Source organism: Protopterus annectens, chromosome 10.part0, assembly GCF_019279795.1.
Source record: "Protopterus annectens isolate FY-2018-M chromosome 10.part0, PAN1.0, whole genome shotgun sequence".
Lineage (NCBI taxonomy): Eukaryota > Metazoa > Chordata > Ceratodontiformes > Protopteridae > Protopterus > Protopterus annectens.
The window spans coordinates 1,462,184,908-1,462,198,302 of NC_056744.1; the positions used below are offsets into that span (position 1 = coordinate 1,462,184,908).

At 38.7% G+C, this 13,395-nt stretch overlaps 1 protein-coding gene across 2 annotated transcripts in view; it reads left to right on the top strand.

The window, feature by feature from the left end:
* The window catches only part of LOC122813653 (NXPE family member 4-like), a 254,660-nt gene extending 241,799 nt beyond the window's left edge, over window positions 1-12,861 (top strand). For both annotated transcript variants that reach the window (XM_044086091.1, XM_044086090.1), the window contains one exon: window positions 12,130-12,861. In XM_044086091.1, the coding sequence (XP_043942026.1) occupies window positions 12,130-12,671 (542 nt within the window). In that variant the 3' untranslated portion in view covers window positions 12,672-12,861. The remainder of the gene's footprint in view (window positions 1-12,129) is intronic.
* Window positions 12,862-13,395: the final 534 nt, after the last annotated feature.

Consider the following 13,395-nt stretch of genomic DNA (forward strand, 5'->3'; position numbering starts at 1 on the left):
CTCATAACATAACCCAAGGCCAGTTTCTAAAGACAAATTGCCAAGGAATGTAAGAATAACAACCAAAAAGCCTTCGTTAGCTATACCAAACATTTAGGTGGCAACTCTCAAATATGCTGTCAGCTACTGCAAAATGGCAAAAAATACACTGAACCAACTGACACTTCCCACATCCTGGCAGACAAGTTCAGTGCAAACCCCCCCATCACCCCCAAAAGGGCCTGTGTCCATCCCAGAAAAATGCAGAGCCCCAGACTTCATGGACATGCAGGTAAAACAGCCCACTCCAAAGCTAAGAACACAACATCAATGGGACAGTATCCCGGGTTTGAGGCCTGTCATTGCTTTTTATTTTACTACTGGCCAGACCGGCTAGGAGGTGTGGCTGTGTTTAGCCAACTTTGCTCAACTTTGCCCAACATTGTTCTACATTGCTCTACGGTGCTCTACGTTGCCTGCTGTTGCTCTAGTTATCGCGTTGCGCAGCTACACGCAAACATGTTCTGTTTGCGCTAGTTTGCACGTTGTGCAGCTCCACTCAAAGCTATTGCACTATTTAAAGCAGTGCTAAGCTATGAGCAGTTATACTTAAATATGCTTAATATTGGTAAACTTTGCTTACCAGTGCTTCACATTGCTTAAGATACGTTACTTATGCATTCATCAGTATGCATAACCATTTCACCTTCTTATATATATAAAATTTGTTCACTACTACATAGGCCATTTCAATGCTTTTTACTAAAATTTAAATGATAAATGTCAAGAATAATTTTTATATACAGATTTCCAACAGAAAATAGAAAGGGGAGTGGTGGGACTCGAACCGGGAATACCTCCTCTTTGTGCAAAGGCCCTACCACTTCACTATTGCTATTTTGCTTAACTTGCATATAAGTTTCTTATTATCCTCTTCGATGTCTAAACTGCTAACTGTATCTAAGCAATGGGCAAACCCGTGCAAACACGTGCAAATACGGGCAACTATATTGGGAATAATAAAAAACAAAAATAAAAGTTTTACATTTTATAATTGTACAGGGGTTTAGAATGTCGGGGAGTGTAGTGTTGGGTATGTACACATTTGAGTGGACTCACTCATGTCAGTTGACATTTTCAAATTGAGAGACTTGCAGGGCATGGATTTTTGGACTGCTCGGCAGTCCGACATGCCCCCTGCACTCATGCACGCTCCGTGTTAGCCTTAGAGTTGAGGGACCTCATTAATATGCATGGCACTCTGCCGTCTTACTCGTAGACTGACGTTTCCATGTAAGACTAATTTAGTCTTACACGGAGGATTCATGAATCCTGGGGGGGGTGTATATTACATGATTATGCACCAATGTGGCAACTGTATGAAACTACCAATGAGATAAGAGCTATTACTGAACAGTGAATGCTGTTTGTTGGTGATGCCCCGAGCTATTTCACATGACTGTTTAATGGATATATTAACAGACAGACTGGGCAGCATTACTTTCCTTCTTCTCCTGTGAAGTTATTTTACTAATGTAGCATATTTATTTCTAAACATAACGAAGTGAAACTTGATTTAACACAATTTCATGAGTTTTTTATCTGATAATGAAGTTCTTAATTTAGTAACACTGGCACACTGTGCTCACCTGAAATTATATACATCATACCAATATTTTAAGGCTGATTTTGTCAGTGATTCCCAAGTTTTATTTGGAAATTCCTCCATTAAGAAAATATTTGCAATGTCATACATTCAGCCTCTGACAGAGGAAGGAACAATAAATAGATGTATTACATGCAAAAGCTTTATTAAAAACTATATTAGACAACAGATTTAGCTTTAAATACTTGACATGTAGTTACATTGTAGCTTTCGAAAATTAAATTAAAGTTCTGTGGTCTTCAATTGACCCTAATAACTTAGTGGTATCTGCATTCAATAACTCAGTCAGTGCAAGTACACTAGGAAATTCAGATTTTGTACACTTAGTCCATCTGATAAGAAGTCTAGTCAGTATTGCTCCAGTTATGGAAGGGGTTTATCTGCTGTCATGATACATGGTGGTCATAGATTAATTAAATTAATAATACAGCACCCACTGATACTACACTACCCTGTAGGCTAATGAGTGGTACAGAGCTGTCACTCATCATCCTCTGAGACCCCAGTATGGTAGTAATGCAGTAGTATTGTCAGCCCCAACCAAAGCATAGACTTACAGAGGAAAAGGGTTTATTTGGCATCTGTTGTCAGGCAGACAGTTCTAACATTAATACTACCAAACAGGTTTGATCAAATATCTGAAGTTCCCATTCCCGTTTTGTAGTTTATAAGCAACCATTAACATATTTGAGTGAGAATATCTTAATTTTGTAGCACTATTTGCTGAAGAACACTATGTTTATCTAATGCATCTTCCAACATAAAAAGCAAAGCAAATAAAGCACCAGACAATACTGATGTGATACTGTTCAATTCTAGGAGCCTAAATAAAAGCATGCCTGACTTCTTGCATTTGGAAAACATTGATGTGTGTATTATTATTACTGAAATACAGAAAAGGAGTGCATTAATATTTCTGGGAATACTTCAGAATAGTACTAAAGAGAAGTGCTTTAAGCCACCACAAGCAGTATCTAGAAATACTATGTGTGTCTGTTTGGGGAGGGGACAAATCTACACAGTAAAAAAGTTACAATATTTACACCTTGGCCAGGAACTGAAGTCGACAATATCAGATGTCCTTTTGCCTGCTACCACCACATTTTGTAACAACTTGTGGCTGCCATTAATTAGTGCATCACTGATTAGTGCTCAGTATCATAAACAGTCTATTGATACTTCTTATGCATGGCCTCAAGCTAGGGTGTGTACTTTTACAAGGACAACCTTACCTTTGCCTTCACAAGGGTGTAGGCAAAAGTACTTGTATAAGTATATTTTTAATGACTCAGATTTAGGTTAGATTTAGGTTAGATAGATAGTTCTACACTGTGTTTTGGGGCTTCATGTTCTATAGCATGAAATGGTTTAGAAATAATACCTGGAGTGTGTTGGGCATAAGGTATACATACTATTACCAATTTATGCACTTGAAGACACTGGATATTAACACAATTGAAAAGAAAAACATTTTTTTTTCTACTGACATACCTCTCAACTGTCCAGAATTTTTGCAGAATGTCCAGATTTTTGCCTCATATCTTTGGTCTGTTCATCATAAAATGTATGTTTTTTCTGTCAAATCACTAAGGACTGAAGTCACTAAAGAAAGACAAAAAATTGAGTTTCAAACTTCATATCCTTCAGAAAAAGCATGATAAAGTAAAGCCTGTTATTCAAGCAACCTTCTAAGTTTGTAAGAGCAATATTTAAAATCTGTCCCTATTTAGGTCCTTTCCCCCATTATTTTAGGCTTTGTCCAAATTTCTTGTGCTAAGAGGTTGAGAGCTGTGTCTACTGGTAATATCTAACATCTTGAATGACCTAATTTGTATTTATTCATTTTGGAAATCTATGATTAATGAAGGCAAAGAATTTCTGCAACATCTAAATAACTCTTAAAAAGACTCACAAATATCTGAAGTTAATATGATTCAAGAAAAAGGCGTTGAATAAATTGCAGGCCATATAGTAGATATTGTCATTACTCAGTTGCGGAACATTTTTTGCAGTTCCCTAATGCTGAGAAGTGGTTGATCTTTTTTACTGCACACACTATTTTTAATGGTGTCTTTATTATATTCTGCATTGTTTTATGCTACATATACAAAAAGATGTGAAAGAGCTCTGACAGCCACAAGGAATCTGACCTCATATTATGCATTATACTTCATGCCTTGTATGATGATGTGAGGTTTTGCCAGCTATGCTAGGAGAAGTATGACAGTGGAACTGCAGCATATGCTAGCATAGCTGGCTGGAGTTTTATAAAGAATTATATGTCATTTGTATATCAAACTGATTTGTACAGATGCTTGTGTTGAAAAATGTATTTGTAAACCTGCTTGTGTTGAAAGTGTACCAACAGTGGGTCCTGACTGTATTGTAGCTGACTAAATGCATGTGCTTTAACAGAGGATACTGTCAGAGAAGAGGTTAATCTCAATCCAGCTAACTTTGAAAAATAGTAAGAAATTAAATTACTTAATTTAGGCCAAAAACATTGTATCTTACAGTTTTGATTGCAGCCAGAGATGAAATGTATGTGCCACAGAATGGTTTATTAGCTCCAGTAGGAAGAGTGGAAGTGTTTTATGGTTTTATAGCTTCTAGATGCTATAACACATCTCAGCAAAGCTGCGTCTGTGTCTATGGTAACACATATGTGCTATGTTCTGGTTCAGTTTCTAGCAATGGAGGTAGAATGGGAACCAGAAGTCAAATGACCAGATGTATGTGATGTCATTCTATAATCTAGGACAAAAATGATGTTTTAATACCAGATGAGAGAAAAGTCTTATGGCATTCTGTTTTTGGAACCTGACAAAGAAGGAACCATTACCTACTTCATCTTGCTTTGCTCTAATAGATGAACCAGGGAATAATAATTATCTAGATCAATCAGGAAAATATAGTGATATTAGTTAAGTACTGTTTTTCTGTATCTGTGTGAATTTATTTATCTGCGTTATTTTAATATTTAGTGTGATTGAAACTCTGGTGTATATTGTAAATAGATATTCCATATGTTCATGTTCTTTTATTATTATTATTATTAAATGTATTTAAACTTTTCATTGTGGCTGGTCCTTTAGAGAATATTTTAACCTTTGACAGTATTCATATATATTTGGTGACTCTATGGCCACTCCTGAAAGCCTTACTGCATTGGTTAAACACTTTAATTTGTATTACTATTAATTTCACTCCGTATAATTGGGTACCTTTGTAAGAGGCTTAGGGTAGCTGCTTTGAAGTGTCTGGTGGCAGTGTAACCACCTTATAGTCTAGGAAGAGGGGAGCATAGTAAATCTCTGCCAGATTTTCCAGGTGTGTGTGTGTGTGTGTGCAAATCAAATCTCCAAGAGTCTGTTTGTCAGCTGCTTGGAGCAGGGACATGAAGCACTGGTTTCACAGAGAGAGTGGTGGAGGACTTGTCTTGAACACTCAGCTGAGGAATCAACTCTATAGCCGTGCCAGTGAGGAGTCTTACTTGGGACTTGGAGGAAGACAGAGAGAGAGTTACCCAGACCCTAAGGAAAATTGTGCTTGAGGCAGAGAGCTGCATTTGGAAATAATGGATGTATCCATATTTGTTCCAAGTGAATGTCCCTTTCCAGTGTCAGTGGTGAGGATTCAGGCTCCTTGATTACTGGACCAGAGTGGGGATGTCACATATTGGTGAGCAGTGTTGTGTATATTAGTTGAACTTCTGTAGTCTGTAAGCAGTTTTCACTGAAGGTGAGTGTATTCTCAGCAGCCGCAAGGTAAACTTTCAATTTTTCATTTCACAACAGGTTTATTTATTTATTTATTTTTTAGTTTAGTTTAGTCATGGAAAGCAGGCAAAGGTATCAGCAGAGGATTATGGCAAGCTGACAAAGGACCAGTTGGCCAAGGTATGCGAAGCCAAATGACTTGTGCATTTCAAATTGACTAAAGAAGAAATGATTTCAGCCTTAGTCATAGCTCAGACCAGCAAATAGGAGGATAACTACTCTGGTGATGGGGATTTGCAGGCCTCAGAAAAAGGACAGTTCACCTTTTCCACAGAAGACTTAAAAATCTATCTGGAGTTAAAGAGACTTGAACTGGAGGCTAAACATTTGGAATTAGAATCAGCAGAGAGACTGCAGCATTTGTAGGCTGAAGAAAATGAGAAGCAGTGTCAGCATGACAGAGAGATGCTGACTCTTTTCCAAGGTAATGGGGAGGGGAATAACTGAACCTCAGAAGCAATACAAGTCAGTACATTTCTTTCACAGTTTACAGAGAGTGATAGTTTTGTTCATATATAATTGAAAGTGTATAGAAACAATGTAATGTTGACCAAGGGCTCTAGGTATGGTTCCTCACCCCTTACTCCATGGTAAAGCTGTAACTGCTGTTTGTAAATTGTCTGATATTGGTTGTTTATGGTATAATAAAGTAAAGCAATGTTTACTGCAATGTTATAAATTAGCACCTGAAACTTAAAGAAAGAAGTTTTGTGAGCATAGATGCAAGACAGATGGAAGTGTATGCGATTACATTGCTGAGTTAAGCACTTATTTTCATAGGTGGGTGAGTGGGTGTCAAGTCACCACTTCTGAAGGTCTGGCAGACCTTTTGGTGAGGAAACAAGCCATTAGCACTTTGCCTGAGGACATGAGAATCTAATTGTCAGACAATGAATGTAACTCTGCAGATCAGCTGGGAAAAAAGGGGATCTCTTCTTAACAAGCAGGGCATCACTACACAGGAAGGGGATATGCAGTGCTGCTGTTGGATATAAGGGAGCCCATGGTGGGCAGACTAAACCACCCCAACAAAGTCTACCAGTAACAGGGGAAGCTACTAGTTCAGGTACATGGCCAGGATCAAGGGTTAAAAGTTTCAAATGTAAACAGTGGGGCCTTGTATCATGTAGATGTCCACAGAAGCAAGGTGGGGGATCCAGCAAGTGGAAATAGCAGTATGCCAGTGGTAAGTTGTCTGGAGACAACAAGGGTACCAAACTATCACCAGAGTTTATATCTGATCTTAGTGGATGGAAAAAAGGCCCCTGCTAAGAGAGATACAGCCACTGGCATAAACATTGTGAAGCCTGCAGTGGTTAAATAGGAGCAGTACTTGCTTGGGCAGTCCACTCCAGTCAGAGCTTTAGGAGGGACCCCATTCCAGATGCCTTTGATCAGGGTTCACCTAGATTGGGAGGGTCGAAAAGGAAGGAAGCAAGTAGGTATGCTTGAGGATATCCCTGCAGATGTCTTGACAGGGAATGATTTTGATAATGTGTACAACCATTGTTTGTATTAATATAATTTAACTCAGCATAATTGCTACCCTTGAAAGAGCCTTAGGGTAGCTGGCTTTGGACTGTCTGCTGGCAGTGTAACTACTTTATAGTCTGGGTAGATGGGGGCATAGCAAGTAAATCTGTACTGGTCTTTCCCAGGTGAGTGTGTGTGTGTGTGTGTGTGTGTGTGTGTGTGTGTGTGTGTGTGTGTGTGTGTGTGTGTGTGTGTGTGTGTGTGTGCGTGTGTGTGTATGTGTGTGTGTGTGTGTGTGTGTGTGTGTGTGTGTGTGTGTGTGTGTGTGTGTGTGTGTGTGTGTGTGTGTGTGTGTGTGTGTGTGTGCGTGTGTGTGTGTGTGTGTGTGTGTGTGTGTGTGTGTGTGTGTGTGTGTGTGTGTGTGTGTGTGTGTGTGTGTGTGTGTGTGTGTGTGTTTGTCAGCTGCTTGGAGCAAGGGCACACACAGCTAGTGGTGGAGGATACTAGGCTGAGAACTCAACTCTATAGCTGTGTGGAGTCTTATTGGGAATGTGGAGGGAGACAGAGAGAGAAGGGTTGCCAACTGTCCAGAATTTTTCTGGCCTGTCCAGAATTAAGGGATACTGTCCAGAAAATGGAAAGGACAGCATATTGTCCAGAAAAATACCAGGAGAAAAAAATATTAATTTTCTTTTAATTTAAAAAAAATATATTTTTTTTGAGGGTGTTCTTCTTTAAGAACACCCTTTGTGTCTGGTCACACACAGATACAGAAGACAAAAACAGTCTTTTGCATCTGCGTGACTGATTGTTTACGTCTTTGTTTTCCGCACGCATGGAATTTGAATTCTTGAAGACATTTGAACTGTACAGTGGACCAGGAACAGACATCTTTCAAATGTGGTTCAGGTACTTATGAAACGTTGCAGTTTTACCTATTCATTCCACAGTCTGTTTGCTTATATAGAGGAAGCAAAATGTGGAATTCATAGCTATACCGTAATATTTCAAAGTACTGTTACTGGATATTAAGTCACTATGTTGGCAGCAAAAAGTATGTTCCCAGTCTGCTTTAACGGAATGTGTGCTTGATGCAGAGATCTGCTTCGGTAAGTACTGGGTGCATCCATTTTTGTTCCAAGTGAACATCCATCTCCAGTATCAGTGGTGAGGATTCAGGTTCCTTGATTACTGGTCCAGAGTGGGGACATCACACACTGCATGAACTAAAGGATGGGGTGCAGGTAGTACCCCTTATTTATAGAATCAGTAATCCAAATATATATATATATATATATATATATATATATATATATATATATATATATATATATATATATATAGTTCCCCTTCACAAGATCAAATGGATGGAAGCTCTAAATTCATACTCTCAAGACCAGAATCTCAAACTGTTCCATGATCGCACTATAGCAGACGAATGGAAAATCTTCCGTTTTGCGCTTACGTGTATAGCGCGGAATGGGAAATTTCCCTTTCCTTCACTATAGTGTGATCTCGGAGTAGGTATATATAAGTAGGGGGTGTGTGGGGGGTGCAGGGAGGCGAAGCCCCCCCCCCTGTGAAAACATTTGAAAGGTGTTCATTTTTTTTTGTCCCTTTCATATGTTCGAGTTTCTCTAAATTCGAGATTCTGGTTTCGAGTTTATGACTTTCGAGTTTAGAGAAATTCGATCATGTGAAGGGGAACCATATATATATATATATATATATATATATATATATATATATATATATATATATATATATATTCTGCTAGAAGTTAGTAAATGTGTGCATATATTTTCAGTCTGTGTGCATATGTTTATCCTGAGTTTGCTAGCAGAATCATAACTATTTTAACATTTGCATTCATACATAAGCCTATTTTTATATGTAACCTAAATAGGCAAATGTGGGAAAAAGACATATTTCTGTATACACCTGTTTGCAAATGCAGAATCTGAACATTCACAGTGCTAGTGTGTGAAATATATGACGTTCACATAAAGCATTCACTCTCCCTCTTTCAGTCTCTGTCTCTACCTCTGTCATTGTGAAATAACTTCACTTCTTAGTGTGTGGTCCTGAAAGTCCATACAGTATGCATTCCAAGCTTCCATTGCAGAGATACAAACCAAAGCCTTACAGTTATGAAACATAATAATTCACACACACACACACACACACACACACACACACACACACACACACACACACACACACACACACACACACACACACACACACACACACACACACACACACACACACACACACACACACACACACACACACACACACACACACACACACACACACACACACACACACACACACACACACACACACACACACACACACACACACACACACACACACACACACACACACACACACACACACACACACACACACACACACACACACACACACACACACACACACACACACACACACACACACACACACACACAACCTACAGATAATCATCAAGAATGGTTTAGGATAATTTTCAGTGCCATAACAAAGTAAAAAAGTAGGCTGGTATTCAAATGCAATAGGGGTGTTCTTGATGCTCACAATGAGTATTGCAAAAGCGAGATTCATAGAGGCCATTTAAGAAAGAAAGAAAGACCTTAAAAATAATGATATTCAAATTACAAATGTTGTAAAGTATAGTATGCTAATGAGGCGGTTTCACAATTTATAGACTGACGTCTGATCGGTTTTAAATGCAGTGCTTTGCTTTTGATATTGGAGTTGCAATCCATAAACTTGCCCCTAGTCATCTGTTCAGTAGTTTGTCCATATGCACAAGCACTTCAATGAAACAAAAATTAAGTATTCCGCCGGCAACCCCATTCATTAGTTTGTCTTAAGTATACATGAGCACTAAAATGACACAGTAAATTATTCTGCCCAGTGATCACTTCAGCAGTCTGACCATGTGTGCACAAGCACTTCCCTGACACACAAATTAATTATTTATCCAAGCAACCCCTTCAGGAGTATGTCCAGATATGCACAAACACCATAATGAAGCATTCACCTAAATGATCCTTTCAGTAACATTTCCTAGAATGCACAAGCACCAAAATAAAACATTCCCCCAAATGACCCCTTCAGTAATATGTCCAGGTATGCACAAGTACCAAAATGAAACATTTCCCCAAGTGACCCCTTCTGTAATCTGTCCAGGTATGCACAAGCACTAAAAAGAAACATTCACCCAAGAGACCCCTTCTGTAATATGTCCAGGTATGCACAAGCACTAAAATAAAACATTTCCCCAAGTGACCCCTTCTGTAATATGTCCAGGTATGCACAAGCACTAAAATAAAACATTTCCCCAAGTGACCCCTTCTGTAATATGTCCAGGTATGCACAAGCACTAAAAAGAAACAGTTCCTCAAGTGATCGCTTCACTAATATGTCCTAGTATGCACAAGCACTAAATTAAACATCCACCCAATCAATCCCTTCATTACTATGTCCAAGTATCAAAAGCACCAAAATAAAACATTCCCCCAAGCAACCCCTTTATTATGCATCAAAATTAAAAATTTGCCCAAGCCACCCGTTGAGTAAAAATGTCCAGGTATGCACAAGCACAAGCTGATTTCCCTTCCCATCTCCATACTATGCAAGAAAACGGCTGTTTACTGGCATAAGTTCAAGTCTATTTACACACGCAGTATGCTAATAAACTCATTATAGATTCTGTATATGAAGCAAAGTCATCTCGTACATGTAAAGTCCCTTAACAGCATAGCAGTTGTTTCCCAATTGCCTAGATGTTACTTTTTTGCGATGACGGTGTGTTCATAAAAAGTCTTCTGCAGTTCTGTAGCCATCCTGAAAGTCTGGGATTTGCATGTCCACATAGCGCTGTCCTTCATGGATCACAGCTATGAAAATCAGAAGCCTCAGACTATGAATACCACCTGTAATTTTTTTTTATACATCTTGAATGATTCATTGTTGATGAAATGGATATAAAACCAGAGGAGAAAACAAAATGAGAAGCTACCTTTAACCTATGTGGAGGATAGAAACATTTCTTTGGTTGCTATTTACTCTTTAAGAAAAAAGAAAATGTTGATGTTATCTTTAGTGCAGATTGTTGCTAAGTGTTGACTTAATAGCTTTAGCCTTTGAAATGTTATCTACAGTCTTGGGGTATTATTTATTTATTATTCACAGGGCATGCAAGCTGTAATAAATGCTGTTATTACATCTTCACCATGAGTATGATTTTTTTTCAGTGAAACCCAGCACAAGTGTATGCTGAACTTCTTTACACAATGTAAAAACATGTATATAAATTTATGTACACATAGCAGAACAGTTGCATTGGTGTTTTAATAATCATCTCCCCAAAAACAACTTATGAAGGTATCTGATCAAATTCCCTGCCAGCAAATGCTTTTAATGAATATTTCTTAGATGTCTAATTCTAATGTCATCTATAAAATGATTTGCACACTACTGTTTAAAGTATGGTAGTTTACTGGTCAGCTTTATCAAACCCACCTGTCATTATAGCCACTGAAATCTTAAGGAGAAAGGCACATCTGTTCTTTTTAAATTCTTAGATCCAGTACAACAACATTGATACAGGTACGACTGTCCTTTTTTTAAATTTATGGATCTGGTATTGATGCCATGAATGTAATCCTCTCAAGAAAGAAGTAAATGTTGCCACATGCCGGTTTAACCATATCTCTCATTCCCTTTCAGTATATTGGAAGAATGGTCCAGAGACATAGAAGCATAACACAGCAACACAGAACTCTGACCCAGAGACTCCCCAGACTCTGGAATAGATTGCCCATACATGTCAAGCAGAGTGCCTCTTTGGACCTCTTCAAGAGGAACTTTGAGAATTGGATGGGAGAAAGGAAATTCACCCCAGGGATCACGTCAATTGCCCTGCTAGACAGGGGTCCAGGAAAGTAAATAATGTGGGAAGAAATAGCCAGGGAATTGTTATGGCTAGGCTTGTATAGGCCCTAGGGCTGATAGCCTAGTACCAACCTATGAACCTATGAACCTATATGCAGATAATACATACCTTGTCATCAGTGAATTTTAAATCTGTAGATTAGTATGAGTTTACAAGTGAATGAAAATCATTTTAAAAACACCATTTATGCTAGAGACTCTTTATTTGAAAACTAGAAAGGCATGAAGTGATAATTTAATGTCAAATATTTGTCTTTATTCTTTCAGCTCTGAAGACTGTGAATGTGGGACGACATATGTGGTACTCGGAACACTTGGCTGTGGATCTGACCAATGACATCTATGTTCAGTGGAGATCACATGGACTCCCTTGGCAGTCAGGAGGCCCATTAATGCTTTCTGATACTCCTTCAGCAGTGAGTCTGATTAACAACATCTATGGAGGGCAAGAGTTTGTCGTTGTTATCTGCATGGGAGTCCATTTTACTCCAAACCCCTTGAAGTTCTACCTGCAAACACTTATCAATGTTAGAAATGCAGTCAAGAGACTTCTGGGCAGAAATCCAGATACAACAGTGATTCTTAAAAATGCAAACACAAGAGTACCTGATAAATTATTACTTCATAATGACTGGCTGGGCTATGAACTAAATCGAGCTTTAGTGGCAACCTTCTTAGGCATGAGTGTCTCTCTGATTGATACATGGGATATTGCTGTAGCATATAATTCAGGGGACCTGCACCCAGGAGAAGAAATTATCCGAAGTGAAGTAGATGTTTTCCTGTCTTACATCTGTCCTAACATTTAATGCATGGAGTATGCATGCAACCCTAAGTTTATCTAGTAATCTCTGGCCTTCAAATCTAAATTTAAACACTGGTAAATGCCACCTATGCTCTGTTTTGATATGGGCAGGACAGCCCAACAACCTAAAACATGAAAAAAACTCTGTTTATTAAAAGCAAGCAATGCATTAAATGAAGTTATGTTTTCATGTACTGAACCAATGTATTACATTTCAAATTACTATAATGTTTTTCTTTTTTTTGTAAAATTTCACAGTAATTATCATTTTTTTGGACAAAATGTCTCCACCAAAGGTAGCTGTTTTTGTATTTGGGACTGTTTAGGTAGGAGCTGCAAAGAGTGAAATACAGACATTGACTCATTGTTCTAACATTAAGTACAGGTCCGGTTTAGCATTTAGCCACACTCCACTCTCCCTTGCTGCACTCAGGTTCACTCCATGGACCGGTTTAGTATTTAGCCCCACTCCGCCCACTGTCTCTGTGCTTGAGCTCGCTCCATGCCTCACCCTGCCCCCGATATCCACCCACCCCCAATACTGTTAAATTGATACTGTCCTAGCCACTCCCCCAGCTTCTTCCTCCTGACCAGCATCTCACACATCACCAAGTGGCCCTCCCTCTCTACAACCCAACTTTTCTCCTTCCTTTCCTTCCAAATCCTGGTTGAAAACTGTGGCCTGTAATGGCCAGGCCCCTTGCTATGCTAGCATCAACAAAAACACT